A 15,065-nucleotide genomic window follows, 5' to 3' on the forward strand; every position below is an offset into this window, starting at 1 on the left:
TTCCAACAAAGTTGGCCTAAGACTAGCCTAACCAATTATGAAAGATGTAATTCTTAAATCTGTGCTTTTTCACAGCTTTTTTCTACTCTAGATCTATATTTTTAAAAAAATGTTCCTTAAGTCAAATGATTTTATTTCATGAAAACCTACCTTTATGCAAATAAATATTAACAAAAATTCTACAAATTATTGTAAATCAAATATTTATATTTGCAAATATTAAATCTAGTAACTGCACTCCAAACAATACCAACAGGGATGAAAGCTATCATTCTTTACTCATAAATAACCATTCTCTACCATTTAGCCTTTCATTATCTGCAACCAGGCGAACATCAACAGAGTAAAATGAATGCAAAAGCCACCCTAGTCAGAGCCCCCTACCCCACACGTCTGGGGGTGGCTGGGGCTAGAGATGACTAGTGTCACCACAGTGGCTGGTTTTAACAGGGGAGTCGGTGTGCGAGCCAACTTGCCATCCTTTACTTACTAAAGACATAATTTAACATGTGCCACCAAACACAGACGTCCACTATTCAAGTGGTCAGAGCTGAAGCCCTTTACTTGACCAACATTTACTGAGAGTCGGCTGCTGCTGAACCAGGGCCTGAAAAACACAGATCAACAGGACAGGGCCTTCAAGAGCTCATGCACACAGACGAACACTACAGAACATTGATAGTGAGCAGCTCAAAATATGACAGGAGTGCAGAGAAGGGCAGCTAACAGGGAGGGGAGGTGGAGGAAGGGTGAGATCTGAGAAGGCTTTGGGGGAGGGATGGCCCTTAAAGGACTCTACAAGGGAAGCAGAATTTCTCTCAAAACCGTTGCTTGAATTTTGCCTCCTTGCAACCGCTACGGTGGTGTAGCTGTCTGGTTCGCAGACCTGTGCAGACATATGCTCGAGCCACGTACATTTGTTCTCAAGTGTACGTCCTGCCGATGGACGGCAGCACATGCAGTGGACGCTGTGGTAGGCTGAGGGCCAGGAGCAGGGGTGCTCAGCTGAGAAACTCCAGGCCTGTCCTCAGGTTGGAGAGAACTGCCCCTCCCATGGTCACAAATCCTTTTGCGTTTCCCCCTAAACACCCCCCCCATGACTGATTAATGCAAGGGTCTATCAGTCAGGAAAATGCTGATAGCCAACCCAGCTCCATCACAGCTCCTTCCTCTCTGCCCTCACCCCCCAGCCTGCGCGAAGGGTTCAAAAGCACTCCCACTCAACTTCCAGGTCTGCTTCCCAAGGAGCCCGACCTGTGACAGCATGCAAAGCATCACAACACCCTGTACACACGCAGTGTGCAACCTAGCACACCCCCCAACTCCTATGCTTCCTCACGGTCTCCTGGGCAGGCCCAACGAATAACTCACTTCTGGTTCACCAGCCTGGCAGTGAAACAAGAGGCAGCAGATGTGCAACCAGCTATCACCCTGACTGCTGCTAAGGTGCTTACTTAGAAATGTGGCTCAGGACTGTGAATTGAGAATTCCCAGCCTCCCTCATACCTATGTAGCCACTGAGAAGCCCTGGCTGAGGAAAGGTCCCCCAAAAGGAGGTCAGAGGAGTGTGGAAAGAAGCGCTCCCTCTAACTTACGTGGTTTCTCAGGTTGGCATATTTTGTGCTGCTGAAGAAAATCTTGGGTAAGTGTTAGCTTCTGTTTCTGAAGACAGGACCCAGTGACGGCTGCCATACTCACGGACACTTGACCAAAAGGGCACAAGGTATGGGGTTCTCAGACTTTCTACTTTCATTGAAGGAGCCACAGTGATTCACTAAGACATTTTAATTGTGTATTGGAGGCCTTAAGAGATAGTAATACTTACCAAGGAGACCCTGGACAGACATCATTCAAACTAAGAGATGGACCACGTATTTTATACTTCATTCTGTTAGGTTCGCATATGCTGCTCCAATGAACACAAAACTCATGTGACTTAGCGCATTCATGATGACAACCTCTACAAACCCAGGAGCTCTAACACCAGAGAGTTTAAAGCTCAGGGGAATCTAGGTCTTAATAATATGTTTTTATCAAATGTTTTCATTCAGCAAATACCTCATGTAGGTGTAAGAGTGATCCATGCAGACCAGAGTCTGGATCAGGCTGGTCCATATTTACAAGATGTCTTCAGCTTTTTTTCCATTCGAGGCCTTTTTTTTTTTTTTTTAATTAATTTACAGAGTACCTGGGTAGCTCAGTGGTTGAGCATCTGCATCTGGCTCAGGTCGTAATCCTGGGGTCCTGGGATCGAGTCTCATACCGGGGCCCCCGAGGGAGCCTGCTTCTCCCTCTGCCTAGGTCTGCCTGTGTGTGTGTGTCTCATGAATAAATAAATAAAATCTTAAAAAAAAAATGAATTTGCAGAAATGGGGTGAAATAGAACTAATCTGATGATAATAATAGCGGTTTCTCTGGAGAACGGGATCTTCATAGTTTATTTTGAACACTAAACTTAGGTTATTATTTACTACTCTTACTAGCATTATGAACGTTTTAAAGTCATTGAATCTGGCTCTTCTCAGTCTCAATACTACACAATAAGAAAGAACAGCTGGGCTTTTCAAATGACTTGAATCAACTAGCTTTTCTTCACACATCTCATGTTAAGAGAAAATAAACAGATGATTACTTAATGTTGTAAATTCCCAATCATTTACCTACAAAGTTGTTTTTCAAATGACAAGGGCACATAGTTGTCAAACATTCTTTTTCTTTTCTTTTTTTTTTTTTTTTTAAGATTTCTTTTAGAGAGAGAGAGAGAGAGAGAGAGAGCGCACAAGCCAGGGTGTGGGGGATGGAATGGAGAAGCAGGATCCCACTGAACAGGGAGCCTGACACAGGGCTGGATCCCAGGACCCCAGGATCATAACCCGAGCTAAAGGCAGACACTTAACTGACTGAGCCACCCAGGTACCCCAAACACATTATCATTTTCAAAGAACAACTCCTAAGCTATTTTACGTGAGAGCTGTTGAGCTCCAGTCATGTGGTCTCATGTCAATAACCAAATCTCCACAGACATGAAATTTCATTGGTACATATAATATTTTCCACTTAGAATCTAACAAGAAGTGAAGAAAGTTTTTCTTTTTTTCATAATTTGAATCTACATGCACTTTTTCAAATTGAGGAAAGTAGTCCCTTTTACATAGCATGATAAAAGAATTGTGGATACAAAAGAAGGTATCCTAAAAAGCAGTGAGACTTAAAATTGTCTGAAAATTAACAAAAGGAGTGAAAACGGATTTTAATAGCTTTGGGAGTTAATCATGTTCCTCTCAGAGCGGGAAACTTTACCAATTTTATTTCTCTTTAGTCTCTTTTGGATTCCTTTCATAATGGTAGTGAATCGTAGCATCGTCTCTTTAATATTAACATATGTTTGCAAAACTTAATCCAGGAAAACTTTTAAAGGTCGAACTAATCATCTACAGTGATGGCTTTTCACTTACAGGACTCATTACGGATCTGTATAAAAATAGGAGTAGCGTGGTACAGAAGTGCAGGGGTAGTCATACGCTCATGTGATGTTTGTCAACATAAACATCTCCAACAGGTGGTCATTAGATCAGATCATGCAGCTTTCCCAATAGAGTGTGGTCCTACAGCATTGGAGGAAAACAGAAATCAACCCAAATACTATATGATGCGTTCTCATATAGAGAAACAGACATGCCAGAAAATTTTAGGGGGAAAAAGAACACCTTCAAAGGCAAGCAAGTAGCGTTAGGTCTTGACATGAGACAGCCGCCACCGTGTCCAATCTACCTGGTTGTTTCTCTAGCAGCGCAGTTTGGGTGTTTAAGAATCTACTGCCTGTTTTCTTTTCTCCTACTGACCAAGAGGGGACAGGTGAGAAGTGACTGACCAGCAAATCCAACCCTATGACCACAAAAGCCAATTCTCTCCTGTCAGGAGCTATTTCACGTGTACAGAGCAGCACTGCTTTCTAGCTTTACTCACATGGGTCTTTGTGTGGCTTCCTGACTCTCCTTCCCCACCATCCTGCTGGGATTTTCCTGCGTGCTAATCAGCATGATGGACACTGTGACGCCCTAGGGTGCTGATGAAAGACAGGACATGGGTGATGAGCCATGGACACGCACAGTCTAGATGGGAATCCACCCAGAGCTGCTGGAAAGACAACCACTCGGCCACTCTCGTGATGAACGTGGGGAATCAGCAAATGCAAGGCTCTCCACTAACACACGCTGGCGGCCTCTGGCTCCATTCCCAAAGCTAAGGTCAAGAGGACAAAGCATCTTGTCTTTAAAATGACCCACGAATGGAACGTGGTGGAAACTGTGTTATGAGCCCCTAAGCCCTTCAGCAATATTTTAAAGTGTTTATAAATAGAATGGTCTACTGCAACGAGAACACCTTCCCAAGGCCCAGAGCATGCCTGTCTTGCTCCCGAGTATCGCCCAGCCCTAGCACTGCACTGCACCCACAGCGACGGCCTCCTGGGCACCCGGGGAGCAGGTGCATGAAGTGTGCTGACTGGGAAGAGGGCTGCTGAACAATTTCTGCTCCAAGCCAAAGCCATCCAGTGAGTGAGAGGTGATGGTGACGCAGAATTCCCTGAGGGACCCCTGGACGTCACCGTCTATGTTGCGTACAGCAAAGACCAGGCCTCAGGGGTCTTCATGGGCATGAACGGCAGAGGAAGGGGGGGCGGGGGTAAGGAAACTAACATTCCCTGTGTGCCCACGGAGTCACCAGGCAGTGATTTTACATGTTTATATGTGTATATATATATAATATATAAATGTCTATCCAAATACACACACTTGAATGATTACGGCTCACAAGTGACATATAATAATGGTTAGAGATACATGATAAATATTAATATTAGGATTGCTGTTGTAAAAAAAAGAAACCCTTTTTTCAAGAATCAGTTACGACAAATTAGGTTCTCAGTATAGAAGTCAGGATAGTCACAAAGAGGCTGGGCACTTTCTCCTTAATCCTTCCTAAAGGTACTGGATGCATTTTCAGAATCTTCATTCTAGAGCACCCTCTGCTGGGAAGAGTGCTTCAAAATACTTTGATTTCCTTAGTTTTTGGTACCCTCCCCCCCAGAGCTCTGGGAATCACTTCAAAACAGAGATTTTTTTTTTGATCCAGTAGAACCTTCTAAAACATGATAAATTCTACTCTCCCACAATTCAGCTTTCCAAGTTAAGCCTTATAGTCTATGTTAAATAACTGACACCACTGTCCCTCTAAGTCAAATGCTAGACAGGTTTCATACCACCAGGGGCATGAGGGAGCTGCAGGGACTGGGGGCAGGAGGCCGTGGGCCGGCAGGTGAGGAGAGCAGTGGCGCCCACCGCCCACCCTTCCGGGATGGAGCAACCCACTGAGGTCAGTCACTTCCCTTGGAACAAGAGACACCAGGAAGGGAGCCTCCCTCTAGTCATCTTGAAAGGTCCCTGCAGTAAAAGGTTGGAAGAAGAGAGCTACAGAGAGGCCCAGATTTCAAGGGAACCCTGCTGAGAGCAGAAGCCTTGGGAGGCAACACCAATGTGATCCAGAGAGTTTATCATCCACAGCAGAGAAGAGCAGACAGGTTCCCAGAATGGAGAAAGGACGCCACGTAGGGGCTAGAAGCTGGGACCAAGACACTGGTCATGACTGTAAGTGGACTGTGGCAACCAGACGTCGACAAACAGCTCCGGAGGAGCAAGAATCCTGTTGCCCTCCTCCAACTCCTCCTCCCTGCGTGGCCGCTGGAGAAACTAATCCTCGGATAACCAAGGGGAGGAAACTGGAGATGCGGTCATTGCTCAGAATAGCCTCACCTGTAAAATGTCAATCTCAGTGTCTCAGTCTGATCATCCTCCAGAGTTCTCTTCTACCCTTCATGTCCCCTCCCTTCTCTTCCTCACCCCCCTCCCCAAGCAACCACGGATCTGTTTTGTGCCATTATAGACTGGTCTGCATTTTCTAGAGTGTTCTATAAATGGAATCAAACACTGGGTACTCCTTTCTTCTGGCTTCTTTCACTGAGCATAATTATTCCTGTTGCTGAGTCTATCAACAGTTTGGTCCTTTTTACTGCTGAGTAGTACTCTATTGTAGGGATGTACCACAATTAGTTCATTCATGCATTTGATAATGGACATTTGTGCTGTGCTAGTTTGGGGCTATCTTGAATAAAGTCTTTGTATGGAAAAAAAAAAGATAAACCACCAAGCAGGGGGCTGAGAGGTCCCCATTACCCTGCTAGTCCTCCATGTGCTCACCAAATCTGAGCTGGGGAGAGGGAAGCAGCACGTTAACTAGAGAGACTGAGACTTTGCTTTGGACTGTGGTGGATCTTTCTAACAGTTCTAATAGCTGAAAGCATCCAGGAAGCTGTGGGTTCTGCTGGATGGAAGTCAGTCGTCCTGGAGAGAAAGATGCCATCACAGGCAAAGAGGGAAAAACTAAAGCTGCTTCCTGGTTGTACGTTATGGACTGCTCAAGGCAAGAAAGACCTGTCCGTGCGGGAAGGCAGAGAAGGCGTCTGTGAAGGAAGAGGAGCCATAAGGAGAGAGTATCTAGGATACAGAGGGAGGTCCTCAGTGAACCTGGACCGCAGCAGCCAGAGGACTATGGCAGCTCATCGGAGAAATCCACGCACCTGCACACACTCAAAGGCCCCTCCAACCACATCCACAAAGCCCAAGCTGCTCTCATACCCAGCAGCTACCTGGTCACTCAGGCAGCCTGTGTCAGGGTCGATGAGATGTTGTGCTAAATCCTCTATCCATAGACTCTCAGAGTCATCTCCCGGAGGAAACGAAGGAAGGAGGTTTAGAGAGAAGTGATGCACCCAAGGCTGTGCAGACAGGACTAGGATAAAATCTCTGAATTTCTGTTACAGTGCACCATCACTATAGCACTAGCTCTCCATTCACACCCTGTTAAAGTGTTGAAGGTATTGACAAAATACTAGGTTTAAAATGATGATCCCCAAAGCAACTACTTGAAAAAATAAAAGAACAACGCAGCACATGCATCAAAGCATGGCTCTGAAGCAACCAACCCTGGCACCTGGTGGGGTGTCACCTGTTGTAACAAGACCACTCAAGCAGCTGGACTACGGCTTCAGGGAAAACTCACTCAGTTTGTGTTTATTAAGCCTGCTGGTTTTCTTATAGACTTCCTCTGAATAATTCCCTAGTAAGGCTTCAATCCAACATAAAGTTCCTTAGGACTCACCATATAGGTCCCTTTAGTTTTTTAACAACTTTATTCCTCCGGTGCAGTACAGACGCATCCCTTCATTTACTGCCCATCCCTTCAACAGTCATTGCTTCGGTTTCTGCAAGACTTCTTTCCTTTTGACCAGAGAGGCCAAGGGAGTGCAGTTAGGAAGACACAACAGGCTGTGAAGTCTAATGCACTCAGCAGGCAGTCCCAGCCATGGACTTGCAAGTTAATCTCTCTGGCTTTGTCCATATGATGGAATAATGACCTCCTTCTCGAGGCTTTGATAAAGATTATATTAGACAATTCACATAGAGTGAATATCTTTTAGTGAAGGTGTAGAAGGATCACTTCAACCATTTAAGTCTACTTTTCTTTTCACTCTCCTAGTAGAGTTGAATGTATAGATACTAAATGCATATATATCTCCACTATATTTTTATTTATTTATTTATTTTTGAACAAGCAAGTGAGGGAGGGAGAACATGTGAGTAGGAGAGACAAGGGGCAGAGGGAGAGAGAGAATCTCAATCAGACTCCATGCCCAGCTTGGAGTCCAACCTGGGGCTTGATCTCAAGACCCTGAGCTCATGATCTGAGACAAAATAAGAATTGGATGCTTAACTGACTGAGCCACCCAGGTGCCCCTCACCGCATTTTAAGAAACTGGCTGCTCACAATAATGCTATGAAAACACCCAAGCGTCCATCAACAGATGAATAAAATGTGGCATATACCCATAATGGAATATTATTCAACTATAAAAAAGGAAGAAAATTCTGATACACATTACAACATGGATGGACCCGAGGACTTTATGTGAGTCAAAAAGCCAGTCACAAAAGGATAAATACTGTATGATGACATTTATACAGTGCATCTAGAATAGTCCAACAGAGAGACAGAAAATAGAATGATGGCTGCTAGGGAATGGGGAGAACAGGGGACATGGGGAGTTATTGCTTAATGGGTATAGTTTCAGTTTTGCAAGATGAAAAAAGTTTTAGAGATGTATACTGGTGGTGGTTGCACAATAATGTGAATGTAATTAATGGCACTTAACTTTATACTTAAAAATGATTAAACCAGAAAATTGTCATGTATATTTCACCACAACTTAAAAGTAAAAAAAAAATCTAACTCCTTCAACCAAATGCTAAGAGAGATCCATGCAACTTGAGTTGCATGCATATTCTACTATAAAGATTATTTCCTCTTATACCAATATGCTAAATTATATAAATATTTTGGCATTTATTTTCAGTATTCACATTATCATATCAACCAAATACATTCACCTTAGTTAAAATAGGTCTGCTGTAATGAAATTATTAGCTTTGAAGCATAAAAGTTTCTCTAGGAAAGTAGGTCTTTGCTTTTATGAAGACTCCAGAGGACATAAAATCGATTAAAATATATTATTTTAGGTTTCTCCCATCAATACCTTCCCCCCCCAAATGAAGTAAAAGAGAGACGCACATGATCTAACATTAAAACATTGTTTGGTAGCATATTTACCTCTCTGTTTCACTCAGATGACAGTTAAAATGTACATTATTTTATAAACCAACAACTATTATCTGTAGTAACCAGAAAACTCAGGTAGGAGGAGAAGCTGAACTCAGAAGAAAACAGTAAAAACAATCCACAAATAGTCAGAAAAGCCATTAAAAACAAACAGGTAGGCAATAGTAACTCCACAAAGAAAGTTCATGGGGGAAGGGCACTTCAGTGAGAAGGAACATGCATGAAAAAAGGACAGTTTCAGGTAGTATAGGTCCTATAAATTTACTTTTAACACGCTGCATTAAATCTGGCAAGTTTTTTCTCTTAAGGGCCAGAAAATAAATATTTTCAGCTCGGTGGACCATGGGGCCCTTTGAGGTTACTACTCAGCTCTGCTATTGCAGCCTGAAAGCAGTCACAGACAATATGAAACAAACGGTGTGGCTATCTTCTGAAAAAATGTTATTTGTAAAAGCTGGCAGCAGGCCATATGTGGCTGGAAGGGAGGCAGTGGTGTACCAACTCCTAGTCTAGGGAAACAATAAATAAATATAGGGACAATCTGGAATGAGGTATATCAACACACATAAACTAAAATACTGTGGATTCCTATTCTATCCACCTGTGAAGCTTGAGATCCATGAGCCGAAGTTCAAATATCAAATGTTCCTTTTTTACCAAAGTTCTAAGTAAGTGGCTCCATGAGCTAAAGACTTTGTAATGGATTTCTCATCCCATTAAAAATGGATCAACAGGGGGTGCCTGGGTGGCTCAGCGGTTAAGTCTGCTCAGGGCATGGTCCTAGAATCCGGGGATTGAGTCCCGCCATCCGACTCCCTGCATGGAGCCTGCTTCTCCCTCTACCTGTGTCTCTGCCTCTCTGTGTGTCTCTCACAAATGAATGAATGAATACATAAATACATAAATAAATAAAATCTTTTTTTAAAAAAAGGATCAACAGCCCACATATATCAAAACATTCAGAATGCTTCTCTTTCCTTAAAAAATATTTCATAGTACACAGAAATGAACTAACATAACAAGAGTTAAATTTTTACTCCAAGTACCCCTACGTTTTTTCACAGTTGGTTTTCAAGATACAGAATAAAATCCGTAACAAGTAGCTTCAAAGACTTCAATACAGTTTGGTGATGGTCAAGACCCCCAAGTAATATGTGAACTATTTATTAGACAAGAAAATGTCTAAAATTTTAATGCAAAAACAAGTGAACAAAGAGGAAAGCTGTGTAAGAAAGGAAAACACATACTCTCTCTCTCTACCCACATTCTCACTTCTACAAAAATTTTTGGAAGGATGCTCTCCTCATCTTTGAGATGTATGATTCTGAATTTCAAAATGTTCACGTGTTGCTTTATGTGATTCTCTACTTTCACTTTTTTTTTTTTTTTACCATAAGCATGTATTACTTGTAGTATTAAAGGTTTTATGTTGAGGTTGCAGTTAAAAGGTTTATCACCTTCACTATTAAGAGTCAATTTAAATGCCATTATTTTTAACAAGAGACTATTCACTCACAGGATTTATAACATCCATAAAGATCACACAACAAGGATATTCATGTACATGATTCATATGACATCGTCTTTGCGGGACAGTATCACAGGAGTGCCATACCTCAGCTCCACCCATCCACTTAGGCTCATCGGGAAACTCAGCACACAAAACGTCTTCTGACTGATCAGTCCCCAATACATGGTAACAGAGCTTCTGATGGAGATTGGTGGATGTCTCCGTACCTGAAGGAGTTAAAAATATATACTGAAGTACAGTTGGCAAAGAAAAATCTATTCCACCCATATTGTACAGTGCTAGAAATGTTTAAAAAGTTAATTACCTGGCCTCAGGATACAAAGTTAACATGCAAAAGTAAACTGCTTTCCTATATACCAGCAATGAATAAATGGCATTTGAAATGAAAAACACAGTATCATTAAGCATATAATACACAGCACAGTGACCATAGCTAGTAATAGTTAATGATACTGTATTGCGTATTTAAAAGTTGCTAAGAGGGATCCCTGGGTGGTGCAGCGGTTTGGCGCCTGCCTTTGGCCCAGGGCATGATCCTGGAGACCTGGGATCGAATCCCACATCGGGCTCCCAGTGCATGGAGCCTGCTTCTCCCTCTGCCTATGTCTCTGCCTCTCTCTCTCTCAATCTCTGTGACTATCATAAATAAATAAAAAAAATAAAGGTTGCTAAGAGAGGAGATGTTATCTCTTCTTTATCACAAGAAAGAATTTTATAACTATATATGGTGATGTGATGGAGACTTATATGGTGATCATTTCATAATATGTGCAAATATTGAATCATTAGGTTGTACACCAAAAACTAATATAATTTATGTTGATTACACCTCAATAAAAATTTTTTTTTAAAAAGCACAATACCAAAAAAAAAAAAAAAAAAAAAAAGCACAATACCATTTACATTAGTAGCCCCCAAAATTATATGCTTAGGTACAAATCTAATAAAATATGTATAAGACTTATATGAGAAAAACTATAAAACTGATAAAAGAAATCAAAAAAGAACCAAATAAATGGAGAGATATTCCATGTTTATGGACAGAAATACTCAATATTGTCATGTCAATTCTTCCCCACTTGATCTACAGATGCAATTTAATTCCAATAAAAATCCCTACAAGTTATTTTGTGGATATTAGTGAGCTAATCCTAAAGTTTATATGGAGAAGGAAAAAACCCAGAATGGCCAACACAATATTGAAGGAAAAGAACAAAGTTGGTGAACTGCTACTACCCAATTTGAGATTTACTGTAAGTAATCAAAACAGTGTGGTGCTGGCAAAAGAACAGACAGTAAAGCAATGGAGCAGGGTAGAGAGCCCAGAAATAGACCTATGTAAATACAGTCAACTGGTCTTTAACAAAGGGGCAAGGCAGCCCGGGAGGCTCAGCGGTTTAGCGCCGCCTTCAGCTCAGGTTGTGATGCTGGAGACCTGGGATCGAGTCCCATGTCAGGCTTCCTGTGTGGAGCCTGCTTCTCCTTCTGCCTGGGTCTCTGCCTCTTTCTGTGTCTCTCATGAATAAATAAATAAAATCTTAAAAAATAAATAAATAAAAGGAGCAAAGCCAATACACCTTTTCAAAGACGGCCTTTTCAACAAATGGCGTTGGAACAACTGGACATCCACATGCAAAAAAATGTCTAACAGACCTTATACTCTGCAAAAAAATACCTCCAAATGGATCATAAACCTAAACATAAATGCAAAACTATAAAACTCTAAAAGTTAACATATGAGAAAATCAGGATGTCCTTGGGTTTGGCAACTTCTTAGATACAATGTCAAACGTATGATCCAGGAAGAATGAACTGATAAGCTGGACTTCATTAAAATAAAAAATTTGTTCTGTGAAAGGCACTGTCAAGAGAATAGGACAAGTTGTCACAGGCTGGGAGAAAATATCTGCAGAAGATCTGTTACCCAAAATTTACAAAGAATTCTTGAAATTCAAAAATAAGAAAACAACCCTATTAAAAAAAAAAAAGGGTCAAAGACCCTAACAGAAACCTCACTAAAGAAGATAGGCAGATGGCAAAGAAGCACAGGAAAAGATGGTCCACATCGAATGTCAGCAGGGAAACGCAAATTAAAACAATAATGTCACTACACATCTATTAGAGTGGACAAAATCCAGAAAAGTAGTACCAAAAGCTGGGGAGAATGTGGGACAAAAGAAACTTCTCACTCATTGCTGATGGGAATGCAAACTACTACTGCCACTGTGGAAGACAATGTAGTGGTTCCCCTTTCCCTTCCCCTTTTTTTTCCTTCCTTTTTTCCTTCCTTCCTCCCTTCCTTCCATTCTTAAAATTAATTAATTTGTGAGAGAGCGAGCACAAGCAAGGGGAGGGGCAAAGGGAAAGGGAGAAAGAGACTTCAGATGTGGAACTTGATCCCAAAACGGCATGACCTCAGCCAAAGGCAGACACTTAACTAACTGAGCCACCTAGGCATTCCCATTTTGTAGTTTCTTACAAAACTAAACATATTCTTATAATACAATCCAGCAATCACTGAACTCCTTGGTATTCACCCAAAGTATCTGAAAATGTATGTCCACGCAAAAACCTGCACACAGATGTTTCTGGCAGGATTTATCTCTAACTGCCAAACCCTGAACTCTACCAAGATACCCTTCAATAGGCGAATGGATTGAAGAAAAAAAAAATAGGTCAATGGATAAATAAACTGTGCTATATCCAGATAATGGAATTCTACTCAGTGAAATGAATTACCAAGCCATGAAAAGACATGGAGGAAACTTAAATGCATATTACTAAGCAAAAGAAGCCGATCTAAAAAGGCCATATCTGTATCATTCAAACTATACGACACTCCAGAGAAGGCAAAGCTACGGAGACAGTAAGATTCGTGGTTGCCAGAGGCTAGTAGAGAGGGAAGATAAACAGGTGGAACACAGAGGATTATGAGGGTGGTAAAATTACTCTGTAGGATACTACAATGGTGGATACGCATCATTATTCATTTTTCCCAACCCATAGAACATATAACACGAAGAGTGAGCACTAATATAAGCTCTGGACTTTGGGTGATTATGATGTGTCAATGGAGACTCACCATTTGTACCTACTCTGGTGAGGAATGTTGAAAATAGGGAAGGCTCTGTGGGGGGGAGGGGGCAGGGGTCATATGGGAAATCTCTGTACTTTCTGCTTAATTTTGCTGTGAACCTGAAAATGCTCTAAAAGATAACTTAGAGAGAGAGACCAAGTATTGACTGGATATCACTCTGGAAGTAATTCACACACACACATTGTTGATGTGAGAAACAAGTAAGATAACACCGTAATAGAAAAGAAAGCTTTGTAGCACTTGGTGGTTTTCCATGGCTTTTCCAGGAAGCACATAGTTGGGATTGCTTAGCCTTGATGTGAGTCTGTCCATCACACAACCTGAGGATGAGAAACCACAAGGCTCAGAGCCAAAGCCCCTGACATGGAAAAGAGACAAGCCAAGATCAGCTAAATGACCCACAGCTGAACAGAGACACATGCCAGAACTCAGCTAATCTAGAACTGTGTGGCCAACCCACAGACTCACAAGCAAACAAAAATAAATAAAATTAAAAAATAAGAATAATACAGTTATTATTATTCTAAGACATTAAGTTTTGTGGCAATCTGCCACACAGTAATTGTAACTGCTACAACATTCTTTGAGGAACCTTGGTTCTACACCAAAAAACCTTCTATGTAGGGTTAGCTTTTAAAGTCATATGAAGTCACACTTCTATTTCCTGAAAAAGATGCACCACCTGACATCTTAACTTACCATCACTTTTTCCGTCCTGTTGGGGATATGAGTTGTAGAACATCCCCTTCCCATCGTGGGTCCATGCCATACAGCTGAACTTGACTCTCTCGAGCACATCTGGAAGCTCTTTGGCACCATCGACTTTCATGAACTTGATCGTCACCCAGTCTGAGCCGCTGGCACTCAGACCATAGGCAAAATATTCACCATCTTCACTGAACGCATAGCCTATGGGACACAGGAGAAATTCTCACACAGTGAACATGGGGGCACAAACCCTGGCCTTGCCTGCTGCCCTCTGTGCTGTCTGACAAAGTTTTCTGCCATAAGTGCCATGGAAGGAGCAGGGAACCTTAATGAGGAACCCTGGGGACTGAGCCCAGGCCTCAAAGGAATTCACTTCATGAGCATGGACAAGTGTCCTAGCCCCTCCAGGTATTAGTTTCTTCATCTGTAAAATGATGTATTAGATTACATGACCACTAACATGCCTCCATTGTTTATAGTTCTACAATTCAATGAGCAGTTCAGTTAAAAGCAGGGCTCATCTGAGACTTTCAGCATATTTTATTTATACTCTAAAAAGAAGGAGGGGGGGAGAAAAGAATAAGGAAACTGCTTTTAGAGTAATGACTGGATTATGACACATACCATGTAACAGAACTAAATGGAAGCCATTAAGTAATTTTTGGAATGGAGTCCAAACTATTTGAAATCACTTTTTACAACCTCATTTTCTGCATATTCCTGGCACTCAAGGATTAACATCCACACAACCTGACTAGCACAAGCCCAGGTAAATAAAGCCTGAGGGTTGCAATGAGGGCTCACACAGAACATAATTCTAAGGAACCACAAAAAAGAAAGAAAAGTAACACCATCCATGAACCATTATGCGTGTCTAATTCTTTAAGTCCATGAGAGAATGTTCTAATCACTATGGAATGTGTGTTAAGAAATTCTGTATATTTATGTATAGAAAGCACCAGACAGTGACACGAGAGATTTCCTCTTACGATGTTTGCT

The 15,065-nt window shown here is 41.7% G+C and overlaps 1 protein-coding gene across 1 annotated transcript in view; it reads right to left on the minus strand.

Annotated features, from left to right (window-relative positions):
- Nucleotides 1–15,065, minus strand: part of PREP (prolyl endopeptidase) — a 116,871-nt gene that overhangs the window by 74,936 nt on the left and 26,870 nt on the right. Inside the window, exons 5-6 of the mRNA XM_072738113.1 lie at nucleotides 14,058–14,267; nucleotides 10,346–10,467 (exon numbers count right to left, since the gene is read on the minus strand). Of these exons, the coding sequence (XP_072594214.1) occupies nucleotides 10,346–10,467; nucleotides 14,058–14,267 (332 nt within the window). The remainder of the gene's footprint in view (nucleotides 1–10,345; nucleotides 10,468–14,057; nucleotides 14,268–15,065) is intronic.

Source organism: Vulpes vulpes, chromosome 1, assembly GCF_048418805.1.
Source record: "Vulpes vulpes isolate BD-2025 chromosome 1, VulVul3, whole genome shotgun sequence".
Lineage (NCBI taxonomy): Eukaryota > Metazoa > Chordata > Mammalia > Carnivora > Canidae > Vulpes > Vulpes vulpes.